We start from the raw sequence: 15426 nt of genomic DNA, 5'->3' as shown, positions 1-15426 counted from the left end.
TCAGCGTGCAGCCCGACCCCCGAATCTGACTTCGGTGGCCTGTACCGCGGCACCTCAGCTCACGAATGCTTCTGTTTGTGCAGCCGTTGCTCCCTAACAGAAGCGTTGGGGAAAATTTTGCTTCTGTTCATGAACTCCACACTGGGAGACGAACACGACTGCGGTGTCTTCCCTACCCAGACATGGATGTGTCCAGAAACCTGAAGTTTCTGTAAATTTAAGATACTTTTTATCTAAAGGAACAATTAAAGAGTGACTCCTATTTTCTGAGCTTTATAACCATCTTTTTAAAGATTATAACACAATAAAACATTTCAAACATATACTTTAAAATACTGTTTGAAAACATTATTTATTCATCCATTTATAATGAAGTAGTGACACCTCATGCAGTCACAAAACAACAAAATTCATGTGTAGAAAATAACATTTGAATTAAAGGAAAAAGTCTCTCCCCTCATGTTATTAGTGAATTTTAACTGAATTATAAAGTTGTTTTGAGCTCTTCTTTATAATTCTGTGTCTTTCACACACAAATGTGAGCCCTCTCATGACACAGATAGGAATGTTGCACTTTCACTAATAAACTTATCTGACTTTTAACAGTAGTTTCCTCTTTTTTTCTCAGGAATGTAAAAAAGACCTTTAAAAATGTTGCCCTCAGAAAAATAATATTTAAATTCTACTATCACAAACTTTGGAAATTTAGGACATGACTTTTAGTTTATTTTTTTAAATTTATACATATGCTCTCCTTGTTGTTCCTACTTGCCCAACTACAGAAATACATGTTCTAGTCCAGTCTCTCGGGATCCTGGAGAAAACTGGTGGAACTATTTCAATTTAAATGAACAACAGACAGCAAGCTGTTCTACATATTGGCTGCCCTAGATAGGCTGATCCCTGGGCTGAGCAGTTTATATAAATCATGTAAATTATCTCTCTAAGTCTTCAGAGTAACCCTCTTCTATAGAAATAATTTTTGCTTTTTTAGTTGTTGAGCAGCTAAACAACTGCCCCAGCTCTCCGAGCTAATCTCTGTCGTGACTCTGAACCGATGCCCCAGCCTCCACTAGAAGCTAGCTTCTCACTCCAAGCAGCTCCACAAGGCCTGCCAGGGACCACGGTGCCCCCACCCGGTCAGGAGGAAGCCACCCCGAGGCTGCTGGGAGGCTGCTGGGGAGGCAAGGAACCAGGTGCGGAGCGGGGCACTACTCCACCACTCTAGAAGGTCAGCAGCCAGCGCACTGGGCTGAGAAGAGCCCTGGTCATTCTGCAGAAAAACAGGAAACAGAGATCCCATTTCCATGGGGAGGACTGAAGTTGGCCCTGAACGGTCCCTGTATTGCACGGAGATCTTGTCACAGAAGGCCAAGCTTCAGAGGAACAGGACAGAAAGCAGTCCTATGTCGAGCTGCGGACTTCATACTTCTCTGTGCAGCTACTGTGGCTTCCATCTGCTGCAGCTTTCTCTCTCTCTCTCTCTCTCTCTCTCTCTCTCTCTCTCTCTCTCTCTCTCTGTATCTCTATATATATCTCTGTCTGTCTCTCTCTCTCTGTATCTCTCTCTGTCTATCTCTCTCTGTCTGTCTCTCTGTCTGTCTCTCTCTCTTTCTCTCTCTATCTCTCTTTCTCTTTGTCTCTCTCTTTCTCTGTCTCTGTCTCTGTATCTCTGTCTCTCTTTCTCTCTTTCTCTCTGTATCTGTCTCTGTCTCTGTCTCTCTCTCTGAAGGCTTAACTTTTTACACGTTCAGTTTGGAAGAATATCCATACTGACCTGTGCATGTTCTTGGAATGTCATCTCCTAATGCTGCAGACCGACTATGCAAGAGAAGCCAGATCCATTTCTGTACCCCAAGTACCTTCTAAGTCAGGCTCAGTGATATATACCTGTAATCCCAAGGTTGAGGAGGCTGAGTCGGGAAGATCCCAAGTTGGAGCTCCACTTGGGCAACTTATTGTGACACTGTCCCAAAATGAGAAGGTCTAGGGATGCAGCTCAGAGGGAGAGCGCATGGGGTTTGATGTGCAGTATTACCAAAAACAAATTTAAATCTTGTCTGATAATTTGAACTTTTGATAATATTTTATGTGAATTAATTTAAGATCTGAAAATGACCAAGAATCTTAACTTTAAAAAAAAAGTTTGCAAATGCACTGACCTGGTGAAGGGTCTTTAGTGAATGGCAAAAACTGTACAAGGAACAACTGTTTCTCTGAAAACCTTTGAAGCTGCTGAGCTCTAGCCATTTCTGTGATCGCTTCTTTGAGCACCTCACCGTGAGTGCCTAATTGAACATTCAGTAGCTGATTGTCCGTAGCTTGGTGCTCATTCATCTGGTTTTATAATTGGGAATTGCTAATTTGAACATCAGAACAACCGCCAAGCTGTCCTGTCCCACTTTGGTAATCCAGTTTATGCCTCACATAAAAATACTGGCTCATAGACACTCATCCCCTGGCTTTCGCTGGGAGTTCCAGCCAGGATTACCAGCATAAAACAAAGGTGTTCCCTGCCTCCTGCTTCCTCAGACGCCGTTCCTTTCCTGGACTCAATTTTGCCCCAACGTTCTGATGATTTAAGACTGCAATGAAAATTCATGTAGCATGTTATTATCTTGCGCAACTTCTTCTTGAAATGCATCCCAAATTCTTCTCCTCTGGGACACCAAAGGCCACACTGCAGGCCCAGGGCTGCTTCTGTCTCTCTGCAGCCCAGGATGGCAGCTAAGCCCATTAGGTTGGGCCCAGACCCTAGCCTTCACACCACACACAACAGGCATCCTCTTGGCTGAGTCCCCAGGAAAGCAGCCATGCGTCTCTCAGCTTAGATGGACAGCTCAGCCTTCCTGCGTCCAAAGCTACACAGTCGGCCTATTTCCAGATGCACCCAGAGGCGCCCTCCTTTAACTTCCTTCCCCCTTGTCCCAAGTGTTTCTTGTCCCACTCATTTGTCTTATGAGCTGTGGCTGAATTCCTTCCTTCTTTATTCTCGCGTTTGAGAATGGAAGGAGAGGAGCAAGAGTGGGGCTCTGGCTTCCGAACTCCGCTCCATTTGTTGTTTTAATTTCACTTACAGTTCTAGTTCTTGTTTCTTTTCTTTCTTCTTGGAGAAAACATTGAATATAACTCTTTCTCCTCCTCCTCTTCATCCTCCTCCTCCTCCTCCTTTTCCTCTCCTCTTCCTCCTTCTCTTTCTTCTTTTTCTCCTCTTTGTCCTCCTACTACTTCTCCTCTTCCTCTTTCTCCTTTGCTTCTCCTCTTCCTCCTCCTTCTTCTAAGATTTGTGGGGGCTAGGGTGTGGTTCAGTGGTACAGTTCTTACTTTGTATGCACAAGGCTGTGAGTTCAATCCCCAGCCCCACCACCACCACCAAGAAATGATACAAGATTTCTTGGAACCATAGGTGATAGCACATACCTATAATCTCAGCACTTGGGAGGCTAAGTCAAGCTGATCGCCATGAGTTTAAGGCCAGCCTGGATTATGTAGCAAGACTCTGTTTCAAACAGTGAAAAAACAAAGCATTTTTACTCCAGGATAATATGTAACCACACAGGCTTTTCAGCTCCTCATCCTTGCCACCTCCGTGCCGCCTGTTTCCTCGTGCTCGGCTGACTGGCATTTCTGGGCCTCTGGACTGCACGGCCACAGAATGGCAGCATCCCTGTCCTAGGAGATGTGACTCCAGGGCACCGAGGACTTGTTCTCATCTCATCAGCTCTCGGCCGACCTCTGGTGCTGTTCCTACTCCCTTGAGTGGATTCTATGTGTTTGCTTCTTTCCATAAGAGTCCACTGTGCTTTCACCTTTCCATCCAGCTTTTGACTCGCAGGGATCACTTGCTCCACACTGAGCATTCTCCCCGAGCACAAGGTCCTTCATCCCATGGAAGGAATCGAGCTTGCAAGGGCGGCCATCTTGAGTACAAGTTCCATGGGGGATGTATTCTGCCTCAAAGAAGCCAAAGGCAGCGAAATGTCCTGAGAACTGCAGAGCTCCTTGCAAGACCCTTGCACAAGGCTGTCTTAAAAGCAATCGGTACAGCATTCCTCTCCTCTTTCCCAGACTTAGAATAAGACTCTGGGCTTCTTAAGTCAAGGCAATCTGTCATTGCAATTAGATGGGAAGAAGAAATGCTGCTTTGGGAGCAGAGCACTGGGGTGCAGATGCTGCCTGTGATGAGACCCAGCTCTGCCTGCGCTTGGTGGAACTGGCATAAGATTTGATCAGGGCAGGTGCACAGGCAGAAAGGACTGGGGGCAGACTCCAGGTGCCAGCGGGAGCACACTTAGAGCGGTCAAGTGCCTCCACTGCAGCACCAGCACAGGGCACACATGCAGCACCGAGTCCACAGGTGTGTGCGAGCTGAGGGCGGGGCTGCCCCTTGGAGATGAGCGGCTGAGGAGCACATCTACCACACGGACTCCCTTTTCCTTTTCTGCATCTGAGCCGCCAAGACACTGTGATGGTTAGAGCTACAAATGGGGCCAGGGTGCAGCTCAGATGTACAGCGGGAGCTTACCTTCAGCAAGGCTGTGTTCAATTCCCAGCACCCAAACAAACAGAACCAAACCCCACAGACACAAAACAAATGGCTTAGCGAATCCCAGAACTGAGAAATTTTGACTCAGACTGTGATTCAATTCAGTCTTGATTTATTCAAGAAGGAAATCATTAGGCCCTTGTGGTTGGCTGATTTTTCTCACCTGAAATGGAAGCTTTCCAAAGAGTATCCTGGGAAAGAAGCATTCTATTGGTATAAATAAGTATATAAATAGTTACTGAACATGCTTGTCTTCTAACCGTGACCGACATGCAAGTCTACTAGCAACAAGTAAGAAGCGTGTGGAGGGCGTCTTAGTACGCACACTCGCGCATGTGCATTGCTCTAGAAGTGGGTGATCTTCTCCAGCGCCATATTGTCACAGCTTTTGTCATCGGGATTGAAACCTGGCATGGGCGCCGGGCTTTCTGTCCTGAGTCCGTTCTGGAGCACAGATTCACCTGTGTGTTTCCAGGCAGTGCTGTCCTCAAGGTCATCCTGAGGAAAACAGGAAGGCTCATGTTATCTAGACAGCCTGGGCACATCCCAAATGGTGAGCAGATCGTTCCCACAAACAAAGGTGGGTGGGAGAAATAAGCTGATTCCAGCCTCTTCCTAGCCAGCCACCTTGATAATCACTACAGATGTTACTTTAATGATAGTAAAGACAAAACAGCAACTATGGAACATCAACATTATCTTGTGTCACATGAAGAAACATACACATCTCACTGGATTCAGCATCCCGCGGCGTAATATTATAGCCCTGGAGGAGGGGATCCCTTCCCAGCAGGAAGCAGCAAACCCTCTGAGGCCATCACAGGGCCCTGCCCGCTGCGCCCAGTAAGCCGTCAACACTGAAGGGCAGCGAAAGCCAGCAGAAATCCAGTAGTGTCCCCACACCCTCACCTGGCCCTGGACAATGAACGGTGGCTCTTTCAATAAGCACAATCGTGCATTCCAAGAAATTCTCACCTGGAATATAAGTCTGTTAACCAGTAAACAATTGAATTCATTACCCTAAAATTCACTTACACAAACAATAGCAGCGCAACCAGAAGCCTTCTCAGCAAAATAAAGTGCTGACCTGTTTAAATAGTGCCCAATCAAAGCTGCAGACTTTTACAGAACAAACTCCCTTGTTCATCAAATCATTGCTAACTGCTTGACTGTCACCTGGGGCCATTTTCATATTTTAAACCACCAAACCACAAGTCTTTCCAGTTCCAGTTGGAGTCCTATACTTAAAGTTCTGCCTGGAATCGTTTGAGTCAAGAACTCTGTAAGTACCTGCATCTAAGTTCCCTGTTCTGAAGCTCAGACAAGATGAGGCTCTGCTCAGCTGCATTAAATTCAGCTTTCTGATGTACACACTTTATTAGGGTGTTTTCTACAGAAGAGAGTGATGCCCAGCTCAGAACAATGGGATGTGATCTGTATGAGTGAGGAGTTATGAGTCCTAGAAGAAAGTCAGATGCTGAATGAGTAAAACTAAGCTTTAACTAAAACGAAACAAAAAAGAAACACAAAAAAGCAACCCCCCAGAAAAAAACCAGTCACTAATCTTGGGAAGATGGCACTGGTATGTCCAACTGTGATCCTGACCCGAAATAGTTCTTTCTCAAGGTCCTGCGGTTGTGAGACGCTACCATAATGCTTCATGTCCCAGCGCAGTTCAGCCAGGATGGCCCCCCGGCTGTTTTCTTTTCCTGCCCCCCTTTCAGAATCCTTCAACTGGAGCCTAGTCCCTTACAAAAGACATAGCCATCCCCCCCCCTACAGATGGCGGCACTGCCTGGCTCCTGGTGGCCATGAGTTTGTAAGAATTTAAGGGCACTGACCCAGAGCCTTGAGCCTGGCCTGCCAGGAACACTCCTCTCAGTGAGCCACAGGCCTGGTCACGTGCAAGGTGCCGCGTCCCTGCCCTGAGCTCTCCCCAGGGCACCTTATTGATGCCCCATAGACTTATAAATGCCAGTGGCTGTGTCACCTGCATCATTTCCCACCAGCTCTCAAGTAAGAAAAAGCTGAAGTTATAGAAATTAAATAACTTATCCCAGAAACTAAGGCCAGGAACTAAGATCACACCCAAGGCAATCTGGCACTAAAGCCCATGGTTTTAGCCGCTGCAGGAGACTATGTCTTTTCTACTTCTTTTTCTCTGAGTTATCCGCATATTTTCCTAGAATGGGCCCTCACAGAAGGTGGAAGGGCTCTGGACATTGAGCACGTGCATGCCCGCAGCTCTGCACAAGCACGTTCATGTACCCAGAAGACAATCAGTTTCAAGCCTCCAGAAGTTACTTCTTTCTGGCCCCATCCACTTGCTGCTTCCCCTCCCACCCCTCGCCCTGCAGCGGGCTGCCAGCGCCCCTGGGCTGGTGCTTATTCCGGAAGCTCACGCAGCTGCCTACCTGCTCGGGCTCCTGGCCGTGCTGCACTCCACACCAGCACAGAGCTCTGTACTTCTTAGACCAAAAGCAAAATAAATTGCAAACTGGTCTAATCAAGAGTGGGTTGATATCCTCACCTCGCTGGAGACCTGTTAAGGGAAGGAGAGACGGATCAGGTGAATGAGGCCACCAGTCTTCCGTTAAGGACTCCAGCACTACGGTCTTGAGATTCCTTTACAGCTTGAGGCCTCGGATGCGACTCACAGTCCACAAATAGAGCTTAGTGAACTGCGTACATGAATGGGAGCTGCGATTTAAAGATCCACAAACTTTTGAGTTAGAATTAAACAGTGAGCATATTTTCTTAAAAATGCTTATTATAGGATTATCTACCAATACCCTTTGAAAGCCAACAGAAGGGACAAGGGGAACTATACTTATTCATTTAAGAGAGCTCTTGGTTTTTATCCAGATCAGATATAGTTAAGACCATCTAACCCAATATTTATAAAATTAGATCATTTTTACCATTTCCTATTCCTTTTACCCCAGCATTGACAAATACAGTGGAGTCTCAGTTCATGGACTTTATTCTTGCTGTGATTTGGATCCCAAACCAAATTCCTCATAATCCAGAATGAATTCAGTGGCTAAGTTCAGGGCTGCTTGACTCAGTTAGCCACCAATTCGGTTTGTGACTAGAATCTTGGAAAGAATTCAGTTTGTGACCCCAGGCACCACCGTTATTTGCTTGTGTTTCCTCCAACACTCTAGATTTTCTTCACACTTCTTTCTCTACCCTTAAAATATACTTCTCCATGGTCTCATTTCTTTAAACAACAAAGTCAAATGAAACCCAGAGCAATATTTTCAGGCTGACAATCTTGCTCCACCCAGAACCTCTGGCAGTTGTGCTGTGAGGGTGACCATTGGGAAGTCCTCATCTCACTCAATGGTGGCTGTAAGTGTGACAGACAGTTGAGTGTAAAGGTTCTTCTGGGGAACAAAGGGATGGAAGCGACACACACTGATGGGGTTCCTCCTCTGTGGAACATGCTGCTGTTCTATGGGTTTTGCCAAATTTCTAATGATGGACAAAAATAAGGTAGATTTTTAAATTCAAAATTGAGGTCGGGGGAGGGGAGTGGGGAGATGGCACAGTAGAATAAGCCCTTGCCTGGCAAGTGTAACAGCCTGAATTCAATCCCTGGTCCCACCCCCCCCTCCAAAAAAAAAAAATTGAGGGTCAAATAATGTATTCCCTAGTATTGTGTCACTTGGCACACATTCAATCAAGTGCAGCTCTACTGCTGTGACAATAATACATATTAACTAGTGGTTTGCAATGCCAGGCACACTTTACATGGATGAATCCCTCCAGTGAGGCAGCTTCCATTGAGGAGGGATGTTGTAAAGATCGTGTAATCAGTACAGCAGGATGGTCACCATCCGCCGCTCGCTGTGTGCAGCAGAGGAGGAGCTGGAAATCCTCAAACTTCCATGCAAGGGTGGCTGAATCAGAAGAATTTCATTCAGAGCCAGAGATTCCCAAGGTTTCAAAGAAAGAAGGCCTTTGTCTCCAAAACGTCCATGAAAGTATCAAACACTCCAATAGATAATGTAGATCATTTGTCTCTGGGGTCAGGACACAGACTTGCTAACAAAGAAGGAGCTGTTTGCTTCATACAGATTTAGATTCTATTTCCTTCTAGAAAAAAATGACTGTGAGATTGTGGATACTCAAACAAAGGTCATGGCTACTGTGCTCAGGAACAAAGAGGTCAAGAGTGAAAATGAAATTGAACTGAGAAGTTGTGTGTTCTCCCCTAATTATAGATTTACAACTCTATCATAAAAGAGTCCTTGGTGAGTGATCATTAAAGAACATGCTGTAGGATTATGGCCATGCTGCCTGACAGAAAAGGTCAAAGGAGACGAGATAACTTCCTGCACACATGTGAGTCTTTCCTGAGGAAGACATTTGGGGTTGGGGGCACAGGTCACCAGCTGCGCTGCGCTTTGCAGGAGGCACCCCTTCCTCAAACAGAAACAGCTGACACACAGTACTGATGCCAAGATCCATGTGCGACCCCTCCGCATCCCCTCCTATCTCCTCTTCTGGGCACCCCAGCAGGTTCCAAGTCCCCAAACCCTGCTCAGAAGTGGAGACAGAGCCTGAAACTGGAGGCCCAGGAAACCAGGTCAGGACTGGTGAGGATTTCACAGGAGAACAGAACATTTCAGAAACCTGACTAAGAAGACAGTGTGTATGAAATCCTATTAGAAAAGAAAAGGGGTGTGTGTGTGTGTGTGTGTGTGTGTGTGTGTGTATTTACTAAGCATGATCAAAATACGTAGTGAATGTTTAAAGCTTTAAATTTTTATTATGGTGAAAGACCCGTGACCGTGAGTCACCCTGAAAGTACTCACTTGCTTCACACGCACTTAGGCCTTCATTCTCGCCACTTTCAGAAGCAGTTCCAGAAGTCTTTTGTGTCATCAAAACTATGTGGGTGCTGCTGCCAGGAACAGCGTGGAAAAATGTCCAGCATGTCATCCCTAGCCCTACGCTTGGCACTGGACACTGCACACTCCTAGCTCTTCCTCAGAGTCAAAATGGCCATGAGCGGGAACCGTCAAGGCAGCCACACCAGCACAGCTATAGATGAAAGAGGACTTCCAGAAGTACCCAGCACAAGTACAAGAAAATAAGAGTCTAAGCAAGACTAAATTAAATACATCACGGGAACAGGCTCATGAGACCCTGCTAACCCCATGAAACAAACATGTAAATATAAGTCTTTAAAAATAGTAACCATGGCCAGGGTGAAATGCTAAAAAGCCACTCGTGACCTGTCTGGAAGGCAGGTTAGCCTAAGGACCTCATTTGGACAGACAGGCAGCAGGAGGTGGGGACATCCGGCGTATTCTCTCCAAAGATTTGGTGCCGTAAGTGAACTCCGGGAGAGTGCTGGTAGAGTGGGGGCTTGGTCTGTGTCATCAAGACCTGAATCATTTGGAGTTGAAGAAAATTCAAGGTTTGATACCAGCACAGATGTCTACACTCAAGGGGGCAAAGAATATTTCAGTCCAAGCCTGGTGTAGGGCTGCTGTGTAGACACAGCAGTGTGTCAGTTCTGACCCAGAGCTGGAAAAGCCACAGCCTGGGAAGCCTCAGCCTTTCTAGGGCTTTCACAGCAGGCACCTGACATGTAGGCTGCCTTCTGGTGCAGATGATCTTGGCCCACAGACCAGCAGGCATGGCCTCTTGCATCAAGGAAGCCTCCCCAGTGGCCTGCACAATCTAGACAAGGCACATCACCTTTCACGCAGTGAAACCAGTTCCACTGAGAAAGATAGGCAGCCATTGCCACAGGGAAAGCTGGGCTTGTAAATTGGGCGCTCTATTCCTTATCACCCCAAGCACCCAACTCAGTGGCCACCTCAGCTCATGAGGGTGGGCCCTGTGCAGCCTGTGGTGCCGGGGATCAAACCCAGGTCCCTGCGCTTGCCTAGGCAGGCACTTAGTCTGCTGAGCTATCTCTCCAGTTATATATCCTCAATTTAAATGAAAGGTCATGCCTAGAATCCCACAGTGGAGTAGCTCCTGTGTAGCTTTTCTGTGCTCAGTCATCAGAAATGCTGCCGTGCAGACTCTGTTGCACAGTGAGACTGACTGTCCGTTACTGGTGGGTTTGCAATGATAGTGTAGACGTAGAAGACCTTAATTATTTATCCTGCTAAAATACCCCAGAAAGGCAGCAAGCGTGGAGAAGCTTTGGCACAAAGAGCACACTGACCCATCCAAGAGTCTGCATAGTACGTGTGGATGGTGACACTGATGAGGAAAAGAGCTCGCAGGAAGCGGCTCACTCACTACAGGGAGCGCAGGGCCCAGTGCTGCTCCCAGGGCAGTGTGGGCAGGGGTTCCGGGGGGTCCCACCGACCCCAGGGCTGGCAGATGGTAAAAGCAAAAGCTGGACTCTTGCTAGAAGCAGGGAAAGCATTCTTGCTACTGAACTCACCTTAATGATTGCTACATTAAATGGGATTTTTGGTGCTCAGGCCTCTAAGGCATATTTCAGAGTGTCTTATCTTCTTTTTAATATATATTATACATGCTAGGAATCAGACATAAATACAGATGATATAGATGATAGATAGATAGATGATAGATAGATAGATGATAGATAGATAGATAGATAGATAGATAGATAGATAGATAATAGAGACAGAGATAATGATCAAAATACACAGTGAATATTTAATTTTAAAAATGTATTACAGTGGAGGACACATTACCATGAATGCCCCTAATCTCCCCTCTCTTTGAACACACTCATTCCTTATTCCATCATTCTCAGCACTTCCTGAAGTGCTCCTTCAGTCCCCATTCATCTTGATCAGAGCCGTAGCTGAGCACCCTCCAAGAGAAGGGCAGGCTCGTTGGGATGCCACAGAATGTCCCCATGTGCTGATTCACTGGACCTGGCACTGTGAAGCTTCTGACTCTTTCCCAAAGTCAAAATGACCATGCAAGGTAAATGTTCTAAGTCCATTCAGGACATCAAGGCTGCCATGACAGTGCAAAGAAAGACACTAAAAAAAGAAGACTGCAGGAACTGCTACAGGAAGTGGCAAGAAAAGTGGGCTAAGTGTTCAAAGTGAGAGGGAGCGTTTAGCTGGAAATGAATGGTAATGCATCTTGATCATAGGAACTTTTTAAAAGAAATTTAAGCATCCACCATTTTTTTTCAATCATACCACCTATTAATGATAAAGGGGAAGCATTTGCATATGAGCTTTGAGAGAGTAGACATTTTTCTGGGAGGAAGACTTCTTTTGGTAGACCTATAATCAAAACACCACCATGGCCACCTGGTCCACATTGCGGTCACTTTCTTCTTTGGTCCAAAAGAAAGAAATGCAGTAACCAACCTGTTATGAAGCTGATGAGTATGCCTGCAAGAATGCAGCTGATGCAGCCCACCGCGCTGAAGTACAGGTAGGACAGGGAGTACCAGGTGTCCGCCAGTTCAGGCCTGTGGAAGACAGCAGCAGGTCTCAGCAGTGCCGCCCTCCAGATGCTCCACTCCACATGACACTGGGCACTGCTCAGCCTTTTTGAGCTTCGCATCACTTAAGAATACTGCGCTTCACATTTTATGGTTAGGTTCTTTTTAAAAAGTAGGTGACAGACTCAACATAATGCCACTCAATACAATTCTATTCAATATAATTCACCCATAAATTACAAATGTGCAATGTATTATTAAGTTATAAACTCTGCAATGAGGACTCCAGCATCCATCCCTTTGCTATTATTCATTCTTCAGATATTTACAAAGCTTATATTTAATGCCAAGAATTGCAACAGACATTCACCTACATAAAGGAGCTAACACTTAAGCCCAACACCAACTTGGTGGTACCTGAGTGGGATAGGAACAAAGGAATCTGAGAGCATTCAGAAAGCCTACAAAGCCAGTCAGAGGTGAGAAATGATGCCCAGTTCTGTGTTAAAGAACTGTTAGCAGGTAATCAGAAAGCCAGGGTAAGGGCTGGCCAAATAGCTCAGTGGATTAAAGTGCCTGCAAGTAGGCACAGGGGACAGAGATCTGATTCCCTGGCTGGTTGTGCCACCTCTGCCCCTGGGGCATGCTGAGATGGCAATTGAGACTGCACATGGTGGCACGTACCTGTAATCCCAGCTCTTGGGAGGCTGTAAACAGGTGGGTCACTACGAGTCCAATCTAATAGTGAGACCCTGAACATCCTGTAGATGCCTTCCAAAAAAGAAAAAAGGAAGAAAGAAAGCCAGGGTAGACAGAAATAGGACTTAGCAGCACAAGGGGATATAAGTGCATGGTGGGGGGACAGAATGGAGGGCTGGGAAGCATAACGGGGTTGGTGTAGTATGAGCATAGGGTTTATGCAGAAGGGAAACTGAGGAAAGTATGCACAAAGTAGCAGGTCTGTGACTCTGTAGCAGGGACCCCTGTTCAGTATTCCATGTTAAGTTCTACTGGACGTCCTACACTTAGGTATAATTTCAATATTCTCTCAGGCTTTCACAGAGAGCAAATTGGCCAAGCAATGGCCGTGACTCATCCACATGGCTGACACTGACAAAGGATCTGCGAACTGTGGTACAGGGTTACAGGATAAATCCTGAGAGTACTTGACTGACCTCGTCAGATACAAAAGTTACATTTCTTGTCATATAGGTCTTTCTTTATCTTGGTCTTAACCATCCAGCAGAAAAGTATAAAAACAAGGTATATAAAGTAAAGCTATATTAATATGCTGAGCTGTGAAAGGCTCAAGTCAACAACTTCTGCAAATAACCCACTACTATTGTGGACTTCTGGACTGTGTTGGATTGTTGTGCTGAATTCATGCACCTATAGTATTTAGATGCCAATGGAATACCCATCTCTGACAGGACTAAACAAAAAAAGCGGACACAAAGGAAGGACCATTTTGTATTTGTATATAGAGAATAGTTAGGATAGATATACAGCTACTTTTGCTTAATTCAATGAGAAGAAAGATTTGTACTAATAGTGTTTGGACAGGATATCCTGCCCGCATCTTATACTGTGGATAACCACTAAGAACATAACAATGTATAATGTATTAATTATTGAAACTGTTCTATTAATCAGTTATGAAACTGTCTCATTGCTATTTTTTTCTCAATAAGATAAGTACATAGGTGCAGACCCCTGTGAAAACAGTGCGAACTAACCTTCCTTGAGTAATGATGTTTGGGCTGTAGTGTCACTAGGTCCAAGGAAAGCAAGACCAAAAGGTAGCTTGCTTAGTTGTACATCTCAGGAAAAGATGTCCCTTTAAAAGCTGATAGATATCGGATGTGAGCACTTTGGTTCAACCTTTAAGATTATGTTCTGGAAGAAGATGCACCTACCATCTACAAAAATGGCCTCTACTGCAAGATGCAGCAAGAATATGAGTGAAATTATGCTAGTGACACCCTCCTCTACCCTCTCGGGCCTAAGGCTGTACCGGCTAGACCTGGGCTCAAAACCAGAAGCTCAGGACCATGAGGCCTCCAAGTAGGGAGGATTCCTCACTGCTCCTAAGCATGAGCCATAGGACTGGGGAAAAGCCAATCCTGACCTCCAGTGAGGAAGAAGGGAGTGGAAGAAACTAAACTGGTTTCATGTTTTCTTCGTTCAGTTTCCCTCATATGAGTGTGGTGGCGTACCACACAGCCTGGAGAAATTTGCTGCATAGTACACACCCAGAAGACTGATTAAAGAGGAAGAGAGAAGCGGAAAGAAGAAAGAGGTAAACAAGAGAGGGAAGAGTGGGGAAGATATAAGAGAAAGCAGTAGTAGAGAAAGGTTAGGCACACACAGGATGTCTACATGACGCCCATGCTGCCATATGCGGACACGGCCTCTGTCTTGCCAGTTGTTTTACACCAGGGCTATGAGAAGTAATGCTATGGAGAAGCTTTAAGAATCAAAGGTTCATTGGTTTAGAATAATTATTTTCAAATCCTGAGACTCTGAAATAGAAGTCTGAGGAATAGACTCTGCATGTCTTACAGAGAAATGTGGGTCCTAATCTGACTTTTAAAAGAGGAACAAATTCGGAAAGGATTAAAAGGCATTCTTTTAAAAGTGAAAGTGTGGTTAGAGATTCAAAGGTAGAGAGTGGGTTTGTCTCAGTCACTCTTCTGTCACTGCTGGGACAAATACTAGACACCCAAAATCTAGGAAGGAGGGCTGGGGAGATAGCTCAGTAGAATAAGTGCTTGCCTGGAAAGCACAGGGTCCTGAGTTCAATCTAAAAAAGATTTGTACTGCAAAAAAGAAAGAAAGAAAGAAAGAAAGAAAGAAAGAAAGAAAGAAAGAAAGAAAGAAAGAAAGAAAGAAAGAAAGAAAAGAAAAGAAAGAAAAAGAAAAAGAAAGAAAGAAAGAAAGAAAACAAAAAGAAAAAAAAATGAAGGATGGAAAGGTTTAGTTAGCTCACACTTCGGGGTGATTTCAGTCTATGCTCAGCTGGTTCCAAGGCAGAGTGATACAGGGCAGAAAGCATCTTTTCATGGTAGTAGCAAAGAGAGCAAGAGAGCAAGGCAGGAGTAGCAGCAACCATAGCTGGAGAGAGCCAGTCTGTCTCTAGCTCTCTTATATTACATTCAAGCTATCCACCCCAGGCTGGGAGTAGCACTCATCCATAATCCCAGCAGTACTCAGACCCATAATCCCAGCCTTGGATCACCCATAATCCTAGTGGATCATGAGTTAATCACAAACTCTAGAAATCCACCCCATGTCTGCAAGAGGCTTTGGGGGGACACCTAGAGACAAACCATAACAGAGTTCAAGAGGACAAAAGAAGCAAATGTAGATGCAGAAAACTGCAGGGAAGCATCGAGGAAAACCAGAAGAAAAGACCGTCTGAACCCAAAGAACTTCTTAAGAAACAAGGACTTCAAATCCCACTATATATATA

The 15426-nt window shown here is 45.4% G+C and overlaps 1 protein-coding gene across 2 annotated transcripts in view; it reads right to left on the bottom strand.

Annotated features, from left to right (window-relative positions):
- Positions 1 to 4641: 4641 nt before the first annotated feature.
- Positions 4642 to 15426, bottom strand: part of Slc5a12 (solute carrier family 5 member 12) — a 57668-nt gene continuing 46883 nt past the window's right edge. For both annotated transcript variants that reach the window (XM_004644119.2, XM_023704231.1), the window contains 3 exons: positions 11878 to 11981; positions 6961 to 7088; positions 4642 to 5044 (listed from right to left, as the gene is read on the bottom strand). In XM_004644119.2, coding sequence (XP_004644176.1) covers positions 4892 to 5044; positions 6961 to 7088; positions 11878 to 11981 — 385 coding nt within the window. In that variant the 3' untranslated portion in view covers positions 4642 to 4891. The remainder of the gene's footprint in view (positions 5045 to 6960; positions 7089 to 11877; positions 11982 to 15426) is intronic.

This window comes from Octodon degus, unplaced genomic scaffold, assembly GCF_000260255.1.
Source record: "Octodon degus isolate 3935 unplaced genomic scaffold, OctDeg1.0 scaffold00193, whole genome shotgun sequence".
Lineage (NCBI taxonomy): Eukaryota > Metazoa > Chordata > Mammalia > Rodentia > Octodontidae > Octodon > Octodon degus.
Note: the sequence above shows the minus strand (reverse complement) of the source record. Positions and strands in the feature narration are given on the sequence as shown.